The sequence below is a fragment of the Brachycentrus maculatus genome, unplaced genomic scaffold (genome assembly GCF_059751285.1).
Source record: "Brachycentrus maculatus isolate JH-2025_06_01 unplaced genomic scaffold, ASM5975128v1 h1tg000066l, whole genome shotgun sequence".
NCBI classification, from domain to species: Eukaryota; Metazoa; Arthropoda; class Insecta; order Trichoptera; family Brachycentridae; genus Brachycentrus; species Brachycentrus maculatus.
Genome location: NW_028280820.1, coordinates 2,233 through 17,664, shown reverse-complemented (window position 1 = coordinate 17,664; position 15,432 = coordinate 2,233). Strand labels below are relative to the sequence as shown.

Below are 15,432 nucleotides of genomic sequence, written 5' to 3'. Positions count from 1 at the left end.
GCGGTTTCTAATACATTCGTATATTATTTAAATTCATGTGCAAGAATATGTTTCTGTTATCAAATTTGTAAAAAATCCTGCTTTTAACTCTTATCACATTACAAATGTGATGATTGTTATAATCACAACTTTAATTGATTTTTTATTAGTTTCATTAGAAAAATTACAAAAAGCCGTGGTTCTCAACCCCCTTTTGTGTATATTTTTATAGCCTTATGATGCTATCGGTTAACACAAAACCTGGTCACTTGCAAAATAAAATAAGATTGAAAAAAGCAAAGTTTTCGTTTTTATTAAGTAATATGTTAATAGCATGAAAAACTAATTATAAAAGAAATATATTTTTAAAATTATAAGTAATTAAACATGATGAAACCAATTAAAGAATTTGGTGACTATCATTGGAATAAGTCAAGTCAATACAGATACAAATTATTATTTGCTGCACGAATGCTACTTTCTGAATGTCAATATATTGATTGATTTCATTTAAGATGACCACATATCAGATTGATCAGATCACCAGCGCCTCAAATATCAGCCCCTTTACGTGAATACGCTATGGGCACTCAAGAAAAACGAGATAAATGTATTTTTATTACCCAATATCCCTTCGGATATTGCAACGTTTAACGAGTTGAAGTGTTCTGTTTATAAAACTCCCGGTTTTACTTCTCGGGGGCGAACAATAGAGCGGGAACCCTTAAGCGGTTGCCCGTAAGTGTTTTTATCAAAAGCTTTCCTTATTAAGGGTGGGGCTCCATTTAATACCCTCCTCAAAAGCATTAATTGAGTAGAGCCTACGATACGCAGCCCTTAAAAAAAGAGTTTTGCTCAACATATGCTGCACGCGTAATATTTGATCGGACTTTAAGTAGACGGTGACGTAACGTTACCGGAACACGAGGAAATTTCTACGATACAAATCGGTCAACCGGTTATAATTGACATGATCGTTATTATTTATTCCGACAGTCTATTATAAGTATGAGAACTAGCGTAGAAAAATTGCGAGAACTTGAGTTCATTCAAGGAACGAATAAAATGCATGTGCGTTTCACACGCTCTGCGCAGTAAACTTTTACACGTCTTATTAGAAAATTGTACACTTACATATTTTCCCGCCATTTCAGGGTACGTTTCACTGTACATTTCATAGACGCATCGTGGATGATCTTGATAAGATAAAAAGTGATTTAATGAAATCATAATAAAGAAAATAAAGAAATTCAGTGTCGTGAAAGATTTTATTTAAGATAAAAGCTTTGTTATAATATTCAAAAGCATAGGATTGTTATCTCGGCCATCTTTTTTATACTATTCTATGTCAACTAAATTCATATTATCTACTGGTTCAATTTTATCAAAACATGTTTAGTCAAAATGTAAGCATATAAGTGCTAAATTTTTTCCTATATATCACATTAAAACTAATTTCATTAAAGTCTTACTTTTCAAGTCAACAACTTTCATGGATCTTGAAATAAAAACAAATTCAATTAAATTAAACTGTAATAAAATAATATGTTTAAATTCGGTTTATAAAAAAATATACTTATTAGAATTTTCATATAATTACAGAATTATATGCAAACAAAATTTTCATATTTTAAATATCTTTAAAGGCTTTTTTTTAACTATTTTGAATACAATTAATAATGTAATTGAAAATAAAGGGAGAGGAAAACCGAAGAAAGTTGGTAGGTTCAAGAATTTAAAATACTTGAATGTGCTAAGGTCAGAAGTTAGAATATTCAGCGAATATTTATAAGGAGATGCAGAAATGTGGAAAACGGAAAGAATTTTGTAAAAACAGAGTGGTATGGCATATAATAGAAAGAGTTAATTTTTCTCTGTCCACCTCTGTGGCGAAGTCTTAATGGTTAATTAGTTAGTTTATTTTTATTATTTAATATTTACTTTAAGTAAATAAATTAAGAAAGGTGTGTTGAGATGGTTTGGACATGTGGAACGAATGAGTGACGAAAGAACGGTAAAAAAAATTATGAGGCGAATGTTAGTGGGAAAAGAAGCAGAGGAAGACCAAGAAAAACATGGCACGATCAGGTATGCCAAATACTTGAAAGTGGTCAGGTTAGGAGTCGTAACAATCGGCGGGTATGTATGAGGAGATGCATGAACGTGGAAGAGGCAAAGAATGTTTGCAAGGACAGAGTGGTATGGCTCTCTATTCTCTCTGCCTACCCCTGCGGGGAAGCGGCGTGATGGTTAGTTAGTTTTTTTTTTACTTTAAGTTAAATGTATGTAGTACAAAATGTGTCTACATATTTAAAGTCATAGTTATGATAAAAATGGTAGAAATAAGTAAAGAGATTAGATTGAACATTTGAGTAAAAAAAATGTTATATGGATAATTATCCACAGTTTCTTAAGAAAAATTACCATTGCCAGTAACGTTTTTTTTTTTTTTAATTATAAATGCTTACTTTTTTATTACCTTCTTGTTTATTTCTGAATGTTAATACAATTGTATAAGCTTAAGCAAAAACCCTACTTAAAACCTACATCGACTCAAGCAAAACCTTGCATAAAGTGAAGCAAAAAAAAACTCTTAATGAAGCCTGCATAAAGGTCGAGAAATAATGTTTTTTCAAAAATAATATTTCTATCAATAAATACAACTCAACAGCCACCACGGTTTATTGTGATGTTATCAAAACAGCTTGGATGTGACGCTGAAACGACACTTTGATAAATGTCAGAACGAAAGCTGCAATATTTCACAGCTTTAACCGTTGTTGTGATTTGAAAAACCCCAAACAATTTTTTTTTATAGGATGTTTCGAAAATGGTTGTTAACTGAATTCAATAGTAAATATCTCCATAAATTCTTAAACAATATAATATATATTTAAAAAAAAATTATTATTCAGTTTGATGATTTAAAACAAAAAAAAATATTCATGTCTTTATACGCATGTATAAATTGCTTTATGCTAGCCAACACTCAAGGGACTCTAGGGAAGTATTATAATCCCTTAGAAACTCTATCACTTCAGGAATATCTTATTTGTATGGAAATTCAACCCTTAGTACCCTAATCAATGCTTTCATCTTAATTTTCTTATGTACTTTTGTTCTGCATTTTCTTTCCCATAGAGCAGTATTATCCTTCAACTCTGAGTTCCTTCACGCTTACGACATCTAGCATACAACCCATCAAATATATATTTTTATCAAATATCCTAAAATCAGGAGAACAGGACCTATAACTACGATTTGTAATCAACAATATAGTTATAACCGCATAGTTTACGTGTAGTACGCTATGGACCATTAGTATGAGTATAGTGTAGGTCAGAAAAAGCTACAAAACAGGTAAATAAATTCCCAAATTTAATGGCGAACCATTCGGTTGTCTGTAATTTCTGATGGTGAAGAAGTCGTTCATATCTCTGTAAGTACAAGAACTTTCGATAGTATTTTTGACGGCATTTACGCAGTAATATCACGCATCACACGAAATAATGACTTAAGTTGCGGTACTTACAGATAAAGGAAAAAAACATTAATTTAATGCCCGTTATTGTATTTACGATCTTTATTTCAGCACATATGTTTTTTCAGTTTTTTAGTATAAAATATAACAGTCTAGATTTGATAAAAAAACTGAAAGGAGATATTTCATATAATTGATCATAAAAATGTTTGTAAGTTTGAATCCATACATTTATCTTGCAAAATATGTGTCGGGTTGTGGTTCCGTGGTTAGTGTCGCGGTCTCTTAAGTCAGAGTGTCGCGGTTCGAATCCACTCTACCACAAGTTGATACCTATTTCTAATAATGAGCCGCTTAGGCTCACAAAAATAGTATTAAATTGAAATATTTGTGTTAATAATAAATACACTAATATTTTTTTTTTTTTGTTTTAAATATTGAATTTTTTAATAAAAAAATTACGTAGAAAAAAATTACCTTTACTTAATTTTTGTTTTTAATATTTAATATCGACGATATGGCCTTTCGAGTAATAAACAGAATATGAAATCCGTTTCCTTAATAGTATTTTATTTTTCTCTTTCAAAACATAATAAAGTGTATCGAGAAAATAACAAAACTCCAATAAAAACCTTCTTTTATCCTGGAGAACAACCGCTCGGAAAAAAATCATATCGGTAACGGGACAAGAGCTCACCTAAGCTTCTCGGGAGACCGCCGAGTGTATCGAAGATCCCATTCATCTTTAATAAAGGAATACCATTTACCGTGGAGTCGCTCTTATATGAAACTCGATCATGCATAAGAAAGGAAAGAGCCGAAATCTTTTGATATCGTCTACTCCAAATATCAATAACACGGCACTGCCGGTCCCTCGATACGGAGGACCTGTTTCCAAAGCCTTCTGGATTTCCGCTTGGAACGGTAAAGTCTGATTGTATAAATACAGAAGTAAAGTGCGTAGCTTTGTTTGAAAAAGCGATAATATCTAATACATTTTCAGCGACAATACACTTCCAATACCATATATGAATAAAAAAAATCAGTCCTTGCTGATTTTCGAATATTTTGTTTTTTGTATTTATTTTTCAAATATATATGTATTTACATATAAATACATACACAAATTCATTTATAAATTCAAAAACATAATTAAAATGTTATTTTTTTGCAGAGACCTGCGAAACCACCTTATGTGTATTGTGGGTGTATTTGTAATATGAATATCATATTTTTTTAATTTAAAAAATGAAAACCTATGTTAAACCACTTTAAATGTTTTTTTAAATGTAAACACAACTAGTTTTGGGAACTTCAGATGTTTTCGTCAACGAATGAAAACACAAACTTTGTATTTGTTTTTATATAAGTTTGTATTTCCACAAAAAACCTCTTTAATTATCATAAATAATCGCGATATAATTAAGAAATATGTGTTGAGATGGTTTGGACGTAAAGAACGAATGAGTGAGAAAATAACAATTAAAAAGATAAAGTTGGAAAAAAGAGCAAAGAGAGACTGAAGAAAACTTTTTTTTTTTATTGTAACTGCAGACAGTTGATAGAATTCCATATTGAACTGTTGAACACGAGTGTTTGATAATGTCCTAAGAAGACGAAACGCGTTACGTTTTAAAAAAAATATAAATAAATGTAGAATTCAATCCAACAAAAACCGTGTTTTATTTTGGATATATTACCCAACAATGATCAGGTATGTCAAATACTTGAAAGCGGCCGGGTCAGGAGTCAAAATAATCATCGGGTATGTACAATATGAAGAGATGAATGAATGTGGTATGGCGTTCTATTCTCTCTACCTACCTTTGCGAAGAAGCAGCGTGATGATTAGTTAGTTGGGCAAATGAAAAATTTAGAATAAAAATTCTAAAAATAACGCTCTCAATAAGCCATACAATTTTCGTCTAGTAGAAAGCACTTTTCCACAATGATGTCACGGTCAAATGTGTATTTGGTATGTAAACATTTATGTAGTAGTTAAAGTACATGCTAAAAATAAGTATACATACTACAGCAACCATTATTTTAATGAGGTTTCATTGAATACTACCAAACGTTTAGAACAGTAAAAAATCAATAAAGTTGCCTTTTAGTATGTTTTTAAATATTATTAAGTATATCGTTTCAGCAAAATTCTATTATTAGGGAATGACAAGAAATTATTGATTAAACGATTACACAGTTACATTAGGGTTGGTCACATTAATATGAATATACACAAAATACTAATTTGAAAATAGAAAATCGATAAAATAACAGTCATTTTTATTTTTTTTCGTCTATTTTTAAGTGAAACTTCTTAAGATGCGATATGGTTACAAAATACATACATATTTGCCTGGATCAAACAAAAAATGAAACGCTTCCCCTTCTCTAAATTCAAGCGGGAGTTGAAAGAAAATAGTTGATGAATCGTTATTATTCTCTCCGTTGCATACGTCATAGACAGTCTACGTGAATGCGTCGCGTGTAATTTGTTAATACGTAGCACAGGGAACCAGTAAACGGTTGCATATTATACTGTACTTTAGCTGAACACGTTATGATATTTATTAGTGTACAATTTCTACTGTGTGATAAGTGCGTAAAGATGAAACGGAGAGAAAGATAAGCACGTAAATTGAGCGAGCCCTTAGAGAACGACAAAGTGCAAAAAATAACAAAAAACTAATTAAGAATGAAGGAGTTTTAACCAGGGGTATGCCATAAAATCAAGTGTTTTTACAACCTTAAAATTTTTACTTCTAACGCGAGAGAGAGATTTTTTTGCCAAAGGGAAGAATAACTAAATGATTCGTAATTTAAATAATTAATAGTAACATTGTTATGTTTCATTAAGTTGTAGTTGTTTGTAAATAGCCCTTGGGTGTAGTTAAAGTATGTAAACCTCAAGGGATTATTTCAATAAACCGCTGGCCGATCAAACCCAAAAATAACTGACATCGCTCACATAAAATAGAAGTTAAATATAGTGTACGGTTTAATAATGAAGTCTTTTACACAATTGAGGTATTTTTGACTCAACATTTAACATACATACACTGATGTACGAGGACTTTTTATCAAATTTGTACATTATTTGTTATTTTCAGTTTGAAAAATAACAAAAATATAGTGTTTTTAATCTTGATTGATATTCAAGCGAGTGTTTTTGCCTAGAATTTTCACTCATGAATTACATGACATTATAGTAGCTTTAAACATAAAGAGTAAATCCACTCAAGAGTAGGCATAGGCTATGAAACTTAAAAAGTTGAAGCCTGAGTAGGGTCATGATAAGCGGTGTTGCATAAGCCGTAGCTAGATTTCAGAGTCACTTGGACGTTGGGTAATTAAAAAAAAAAAGATATGCATGGTACTTAGTGAAAATATAAGATTCATATAGTGTTAAATTTATGCTGCTTCAGATGCCAGTTGGGGTAATAACTTTTAACGTGAATATAAGAGATCAATAAAATCATTTTGACAACCATACATCGAGTTCAAAACATCTTCTATGGTAGGGGAACTACACTAACTGCTAACTTAGAAAGATTTTAAAATGTTTTAATGTCGTCGTTTCATGATATGAAGCTTTCAGATAAATAGTTAAACTATTCATTTTTGCCAGCGATTATATAAGGTTTATTGACATAAAATAGACCATATCTATATTGTAGTGGTCAGTGTGTTTTATTACAGTGCAATAGGTTCTGGATTCATATGCCAAGATAATTTTTTATCATATTTTAATTCTCTAAATTTATAAGTGATAAATGATTTCTTAACACAATAAAGCTTCTTCGGTTATACGAAATACAAAAATAATTTTGATGACTGGTTACCTCAATTTTTTTGTAAATTACTTTTATCTGGTATCCGAGCATCAGGATTACACATCTTTTATAAGATCATGAATCCAAACACACGACAAGAGCTTAGCGCAGTACCTTTTGCACTATTGATTCTAGTTAAATCGAGTTACTTATTTTTTATGATTTGGTATTGTTAAAAACATGTTGTATGTGCACTTATTATTAACATAAGTAATTAATATTTCATCAATAAATCGTAAATATTTATAGCCAGCAATGTAGTGACGTTAATGGAGCCCTAAACAAAGTGTTTACTTAGTCGATTATAAACATCGTATAAAAATACATAAAATCTACGCTATAACAGCTTAAAAGAGTAATTTTCCCAGTAAGTCATTAGCGATAGTGTTTTTGACTTATCGAAAATAAGGTTGTTAATTCACACTTTTATTTTACCTACTTAAATATTGGAAAAGTACAAAAGCACAGTTTAATGACATCGGATCATTATAAACCGTTCTAATGACTTTATTAAGTGCCACTTCTGTAAAAAAAACAATTAAAGGAATAGCATCATCTACTCAACAACATTTAATAGCATTTTGTACAGTGTGGAAGAGAAATGAATTTTATTCTGCGATTTAAAAAAAATACTAAAAAAAATATTTTTATTTTTATTTTATTAGTGTAAATTATATTTCTAACCCTTACTACCACTACTACTACTACCATCACGCCGTTTCACTGCAGGGGTAGGCAGAGAGGATGGAACGCCACACTCTTCTGTCCTGACATACACTCCTCGCCTCCTTCACATCCATACATCTAGTCATACATGCCCTCCGATTACGCAGACTTTTGACACCGCCAGATTTTAGGTTCTGATTGATCTGATCGCGCCAAGTCTAACCCTTAATGCTATATAATTTAAAAAGTGCTGATTAAAAAAAAAACTGTATTTTTTTACATTACAAGAATTCTGATTCATCAACATTAATTTCTTATAACAAGTAACGATTTTTATTATGATAAAATTATCGTCAAAATGTGTCTCATATATTTTAATAAAACAGTCATTGATATTAATATTTAGATGATTTGATAAATTCAATTTAATTTTGATAGAGAATTATTCATTAATTTCCACTAGTTTAAATCAGGCCATGGAATATGAAAACAATAAATCAAATAATACTCGCAATTATTAATGTAACAGTAATAATTTTCAATTTCTTGGCTGGGGTAGAAATATTATTGCAGAAGATCTAAAATATCAAGATTTATTATTCAAATCTGATAATTCTTTATCATTTCAATTCAGAGATTATTAATTTATGTGAAAGTTTCTAACGTTTAAAATCATCTATTATTTTTCTTACTATGTATGAAATGAATCGTGAAATTCTCAGTCAAATAATTAAAATATAAAAACAACTCTTGTACAAGAGTACAATTGAATTTATTAATATTAACATAGCAAATTTAAAAAAAAAACTACTGATATTCTGATCGGTTCTTATTGTTATACAAACTCAAGAGTGGTCGTATACAAGTGTACAATTTGTATATTAAAATCATCATATTATTATATAAAATTGACGCCAAATCAATTTATAAACTACTATTTTAGTACCATTACAACTTTATTTTATAACTACATATTTATTTATAATTTATATTTGAAGCACTAACTTCGTAATTTTCTATTATATAATAAAAATGTAACTTTCTTTTAAAATCACTGTAAATATTTTATTATGACTTAATTTTAACGTTTACCGGTTTCGAAGCTAACCGCTTTTTATCAAGACTGATAGCTTTGAAACCGGTAGACTGTTAGCTTCGAAACCGGTTGACATTATAATTAAGTTACAATAAAATATTTACACTAATTTTAAAACAAAGTAACATTTTAATTATACTTATTTATTTATTAAGTGACACCCTCGAATATTTTACTCACTAAAATTAATTGAATTGTGACAAATAATTATTTGAAACAATGAAATTGGTAAATAGGTAAGCAAACTATTATAATTCATGAAAATAAGTATGAATATTATGAATTCAAATTTAATGTAAAAATCACATTTTGTATGTTATCATTGTTTATTAATTAAGAACCAATATTTAACATTAATTTGTAGAAAAACGCATTCGAAGGGAAGTGGTAAGCGAGCATATTTACTGTAGTGATGTTGCCGCATTTAATTTACAGGAGGATAAAAATAAATGTATCATTTTATTCTAAAGTGGAAATCTAATATACTTTTTTATAACCATGAACTTGTAATTGAAACCTTGAATTGATTACCTTATTTAAATGAAATTAATGTTCATGATAACAGTTATATCTCATATACACCATTGGGCGCGGTTAGTTGTAAAAAAATAGTACCTACCAAAAATATAATATAAAAGAATATTAAAATTTTACTTAAAAAAATTGTACGGTTTTTTTGTTCTTACACTTAACAAGATAATATGAATTTTTTCGTGGAACTGGATTTTTTTACAATAAAACATCGACTTTGAAATTTTTTCACTTTTGTAACCAAAACAGTGAATAAAAGGCAATGAAGTTATTATTCTTTTTATACACTGTGTTAAAAACACATTAAATTATTTAACAGTAGTTTTGGTACAAACCCGTAAACTTAGTAAAAGTATTTTAAACTTAACGAGAAACGAATAAAAACCTCAAAATTAAACGAAAACATCTTACAGCTTTACTTACCAAGGATATTTGAAAGTGAATGTAAATGTAAAATAAACATTTGTACATGATCGTAGGTAGATTTTATCTGAGATAGAAATTTAAGCAAATTCTAACAGAATAAATACCGTAAGTAGGGTTTAGAAGCAGGATGTGAAGGTATAAGTGAGTGGAAAGTTGTAGGAGAAAGAAGAAGTGATGGATTGCTACAACGCTTCGACAGCCCGTATGAGGGAAAAACGAGGAGATAAAAAAGTGTTAGTGATCCGTGGCTCGAAGGAGGGTCGTTTTTCGCCGACCGACCCGTTCCTCGGAGGGGCTAGGCAGTACTTATTTATTTGCAGAAGGGATGAAAAACTGAAAGATCGTTAATGAAATAATGAAAAAGGGGTTTAGAAAACTCAACAGCTTTTCGATAGATAAGTGTATTTCGTGTAGAGCAAAAAACACAACCTTCCGAACCCAAAGACGGCCGACAGAAGAACATCGTGCGATTCGTTAAACTTATCACATTAGGAAAACCATTCAATGATGCACAAAAACAGTAAATATATCCTTAATTACTTTTTCGGCATTCTCGTTAAATATTGCATTATAAGCAAAATGAATTGTGAATATTATATATTTTAACAACAACAAAAAAATCGATAAAATTTGAATAGTTTGACTGTTTAAGCAAATGAGAAAAAATGTTCCTCTTAATCCAAACTCAATGGTCCATATGGTATTAGATCATATTGCAACAATACTAACTTGAAAGTTAATTTTATGGAGGCAAAGAAATCCGTCTTACTTTTCAGATACCAATCCATGGTAATGTTAAATAAGTATTGTATTGAAAAATCGCATTTATTTTAAGATCTTTGAGAATCGAACGCCATACCTTTGGCACTGTAAACGAATAAGTTTATCACTACAGTTCCAAGGCAGCCTGCTTTTTCATATATCTGTGGTATATTTAAAATTGTTTGACATAAATTTTGATTTTAAATTTACCTACATCACTAGTCTTAATGTGAGCGGTGCTCTAAATGATATTTGATTCAAATCACTAGGACATAAACGATACATTCATTGTACTTAATACCGAAACCTAAACGTAAGCAGTGAGTGCTATCACAGAGTCCTTAAATATATCGTCGAGAAATTCTCACAATTTTATCACTTTGCTTTTATTTAATCGATTTAAAAGTTCGCGTTCTCTAACTTTTTTCTAAGACACCTTAATTTTTCAAGCTAAGGGTAATTAATTAAAATGTGTTTTTAATGAGATTTAAGAAAAAAGTTTTTATAAAGCTTAGGGGTTTTAATGTTTTTAAAACTTCAATTTTTTTACGCATTTAGTTAAATATTATAAAAAAAATAAATTGTACCTTAAACTTAATTTTAAGTTAACGTTATTTTTCAAATAAAATTATCTTATCTTAAATTCAGTCTGAAAAATATTTTTATAGCAAACTCCCATTACACCCTATAAGAGAAGTAACTCGTTACTAAAATATTATACCATTTTATATTATTGTATCGTGACTTATGTTTTAACTCAAATAAATACGATTTTTTAAGACAATTACGATGGAGGCAATTTCACTATAAAATTAAACTCAACGTTAAATTTCCTGACATTTCCCTGTAATTCATCGCCTGTTCTCTAGGCAAACATGCTCAAGCGATTACCAAGTAGATATGTTAGGTAGGTCTATGCGACGGGCTATCAGAAACTCAATAAAATCATTTCGTATTCCGCGAACGCATAAATCCATCATTATTTTATCCAACTTAATTCAAATAGCTCTATGAGGTTTTTTGGTTACGGGTAAATGGTAATAAATCGATTTTTTGCAGAACCTAACGGAAAACCATCGATTGGAAAGAATGGTAGGAACCATTAATTTTTGTTAATATACCTTGCGAAAAATGTTTCATCCCATTTTATATATTAACGTATATATTAACGTTTATATATTAACGTTTCGAATTGGCGCAAATACAAAAAAAATTGTGGAGTTTTAAGAGGTGACTTCCCGACCTGTTCAAACATGATTATTGGTCGAGTTTTTAGTAAAAGCTTTGAGATTTTTAGAGATACCAGAGGTACATATCCATTTAGCATATCAACGTAGATTTAGTGTTCTCTAAGATTATTTGTCCGCCTCCGTAGTGTAATGGTCAGCACGCTCGGCTACCGTTCTGGAGGTCCCGGGTTCGATTCCCAAGGGGAATTTTTTCACTATAATATTTATTTAATATTACCCTAGACTGGTACCTGAGGCGGAGGGCTGATCACCTTTCCTTCATGTGTAAACGATCAAAATAACGACGCAGTGCCCTATGCACCATTGGGTGCGGATGAGGGTTTTATTTTATTATAAGATTATTATATTATGTACATAATTATAATATTATGTAAGATCAACAAAAAGTAATGCGCAAGTTGGTAATGCAATAGTTTATTAACGTTTTTGTTTTCAAGCGAAATCTACAAGCAAAATAATAAAAGAAATTATTGAACTTTCAAAATAAAACGAAAAATTTTAAAAAACAAAGTCAAAACCCAGATATTAAACATATTTCTAGTAACAAAGTAGTAAAGCATATAAAATCCAACACACTCCACATCTTTAAAATGAAAATACCTCTTCTCAAATATTCACGAGGCGCGAATCTGTGTTTTCGGTTTTTTTATTCCTTGTCAACAATGTCGACATGATAAAACCTAGTAAGCTATCGTTTGAAACTCAATATAAAGGTTATATTAACATAGTTTCTTTCGATAAAAAATATATCATCAATCATAACGCTCCCTTTCATTAATGTAATGAAAATATCTAAAACTGTTTGTTAGTAAACTGTTGTGATGTAATGGTTTTGTAATGAATTGAAATGACGATATTGCATAATGTATGAAAAAACCTTTTCATTCCCAACCTGTATTTAAGTTTAAATAAGCAAAACATAATAATATGTATTTAATACGAGTGTAACCGAAAAAACAGCTGATCTAGAAGTTATTTCTAGTACCAGTTTTAAATAACAAAACGTTGTTTTTCATTAATGTGTAAAACAGAAATAATATAATCAATAAAAACCTTTTTTAAATCTAATTGACTCAGAGAACAACACAATACAGTTTCCTTGCAAATATTAGTCGTTGATTTCATATTCATACATTTCCTCATACTCACCCCTCGATTATCCTTACTTCCGTTCTGGCCAAGTTTTTCAAATGCTTCATACCAAGTTTTCGTCTCCTTTTCCTTTATTTCGAACAACATTATCGATAATATTTAAAAAAGTTACTTATATTAAGAAAAAAAAACAGCCTTTAAATATATTAATAATATCAAATAAATGTATACATACGTCTCTGTAAATAAAACAATTTAAATAAATAAAAATATGTAAAAAGTAATTTTTTATGCACAGAATGAAGACACATTATTTTAAAGCGTTTTTTTAACTCAATTTGTATTTTATTTGCAGATCCTTTATTGTTTTGTATTTTTTTTTTCTTAATTTTTAATAAACTGTTTCAAAACGCGAAATTAAACAAGCACCATATCATACTACGTCATACCAAGTTTTCCTCGGTCTTCTCCTGCTTTTCTCTTTACCTCGTATTTTTTTACTACAGTCGACTCATATATATTAGTTTTGTCGTTTTTTCTCACTCATTTTTTACCTATTTTGACCATTCCAATTACTATTCGTGAACAATTTAATATATAATCTTCAATTTATTGACAAGAATTTCACGAACAAGACCGGCATTTCGGTTTATTCTTTGTTTTTCAGCTATGCGTTTACCTATTTATAAATTATCTGGCGCATAGTGTCGGTATCTTCAGAAAATGATATTTTAATTTTCAGTGAGGTAGGCTAGCAATAAAATAATGGAATATATTTCCTACCATTTCTTTGTTGTTTCTGGACTTCTGCAACATCTTTTCCAGCCATTCCCACTGTTTGGTCATGAGAATTGTCTCCTTGTCGTCGGCTCTCAACTTGTCTTTTCCTCCCACCATTAAGTTGGTGTTCAGAGCGATGATTCTCAATTTACTATGAGACTGCTCTATTGTATAGTATCCACCTGAAACAATGGAAAAATATGAGTTGAATGAATAAATAGCACCCAAAAAAAGACCAAAAATGTGAATTACAAGAAGATATTGAGCCTGAAACAGATCAAATGTGAGCAGCAAGAAAAAAAACATTTGCTAATTTGCTACAAATTATAATTCATGGGAAAAAAGGGTGTTATCGCAAAACGAAATACGTATTCACATATTTTGATCATTAAAAGATCATTTCAAACGGGTGTATAAGGTTGACTTGACCAATATTACTTTGTCTAGCATGACTTTTTATTGTTTTTGGTTGGTTACAAGGTATTGTTTCTAAGAAATAAGTCTTAATTTAATTGATAAATGAACAAAAGAGCGTTCAAATCATATGTCCCGAAATCACAATTCTAACAATAAATAATAATAAAATCATTGCTAGTTTGATTTAATCAGTGACAACATTTTGAGTGTGTCTAAATACTTGTTCACAAATCTGGATTTTCTCCAATTATAAGAATTATTTTTTCATCTTTGATGAGATGTCGAATAATTCACTTACGTCACTAATTCAAAAATTGTATAGGATATATTATTTTAGTAGCAAAAAAGTGTAGGTGCAAAAAACAGTTTCGAATTGTTGAATGAACAAAAAGCAATTGGAATTGATTTCTGGATGAATTAAATGTTTTTTTTTGGGTTTTCAGAGAAATCGTTTCGCTGTTTTGCAGTAAAGATTATTAAAATAGTAGTCTCTGAATACTTGAGAAGGTAGTAGGTAATTAAATTCGCTTCGAACTAAACCGGCGAGTACGTTTATTGTCCCTCACATAATGTATTAAATATTCACTGACTTACTCTCTAATCTACATAAAAGGCATCGTGCTTGTCAAGCCATTATTTACGCTAGACTTCTGAAGGCTTTTATACGAAAATATGCTAACTGTATTTGACTGGCCAAGTCACGGTATGAGCCACGCAGTGCTACACTATTATACATGAGTAGGAGTATAAAGTATGGGAGCAGTCCCTGTAACCATCTTCATACTTCTATGACAGTATTCGGGGCACATTCCTCCCTCAAGAGTAAATAACTTGAAGTAAAATGACTGACGCCGAGTACACATCCTAACAAACCCTCCTAAATTCCTCGCGACAAAGGGTGAACTAGTTGAAACATTAAGGGGTTCCTTGAAAATTCTAATTGTAGACGAAAACTAAGGCTGTTTAAATAACTGAAGATGATCCGACCTTCGCAGGAGTAAGTGAAGCGAAATGTTGTATTTAAATATGTAGGCATAGTTTGAAGTCACGACCGTTTGAACTATCGTATATTTTGGATAGTAATTTGAACCCCTGGAGTCGGTTACCCACGAATTT

At 30.2% G+C, this 15,432-nt stretch overlaps 1 protein-coding gene across 1 annotated transcript in view; it reads right to left on the bottom strand.

The window, feature by feature from the left end:
* The window catches only part of LOC148311342 (acid sphingomyelinase-like phosphodiesterase 3b), a gene marked incomplete at its 5' end in the record, with an annotated part of 89,394 nt that extends 75,313 nt beyond the window's left edge, over positions 1 to 14,081 (bottom strand). The window contains one exon of the mRNA XM_088256761.1: positions 13,903 to 14,081. Coding sequence (XP_088112887.1) covers positions 13,903 to 14,081 — 179 coding nt within the window. The remainder of the gene's footprint in view (positions 1 to 13,902) is intronic.
* Between the last annotated feature and the right edge of the window lie 1,351 nt (positions 14,082 to 15,432).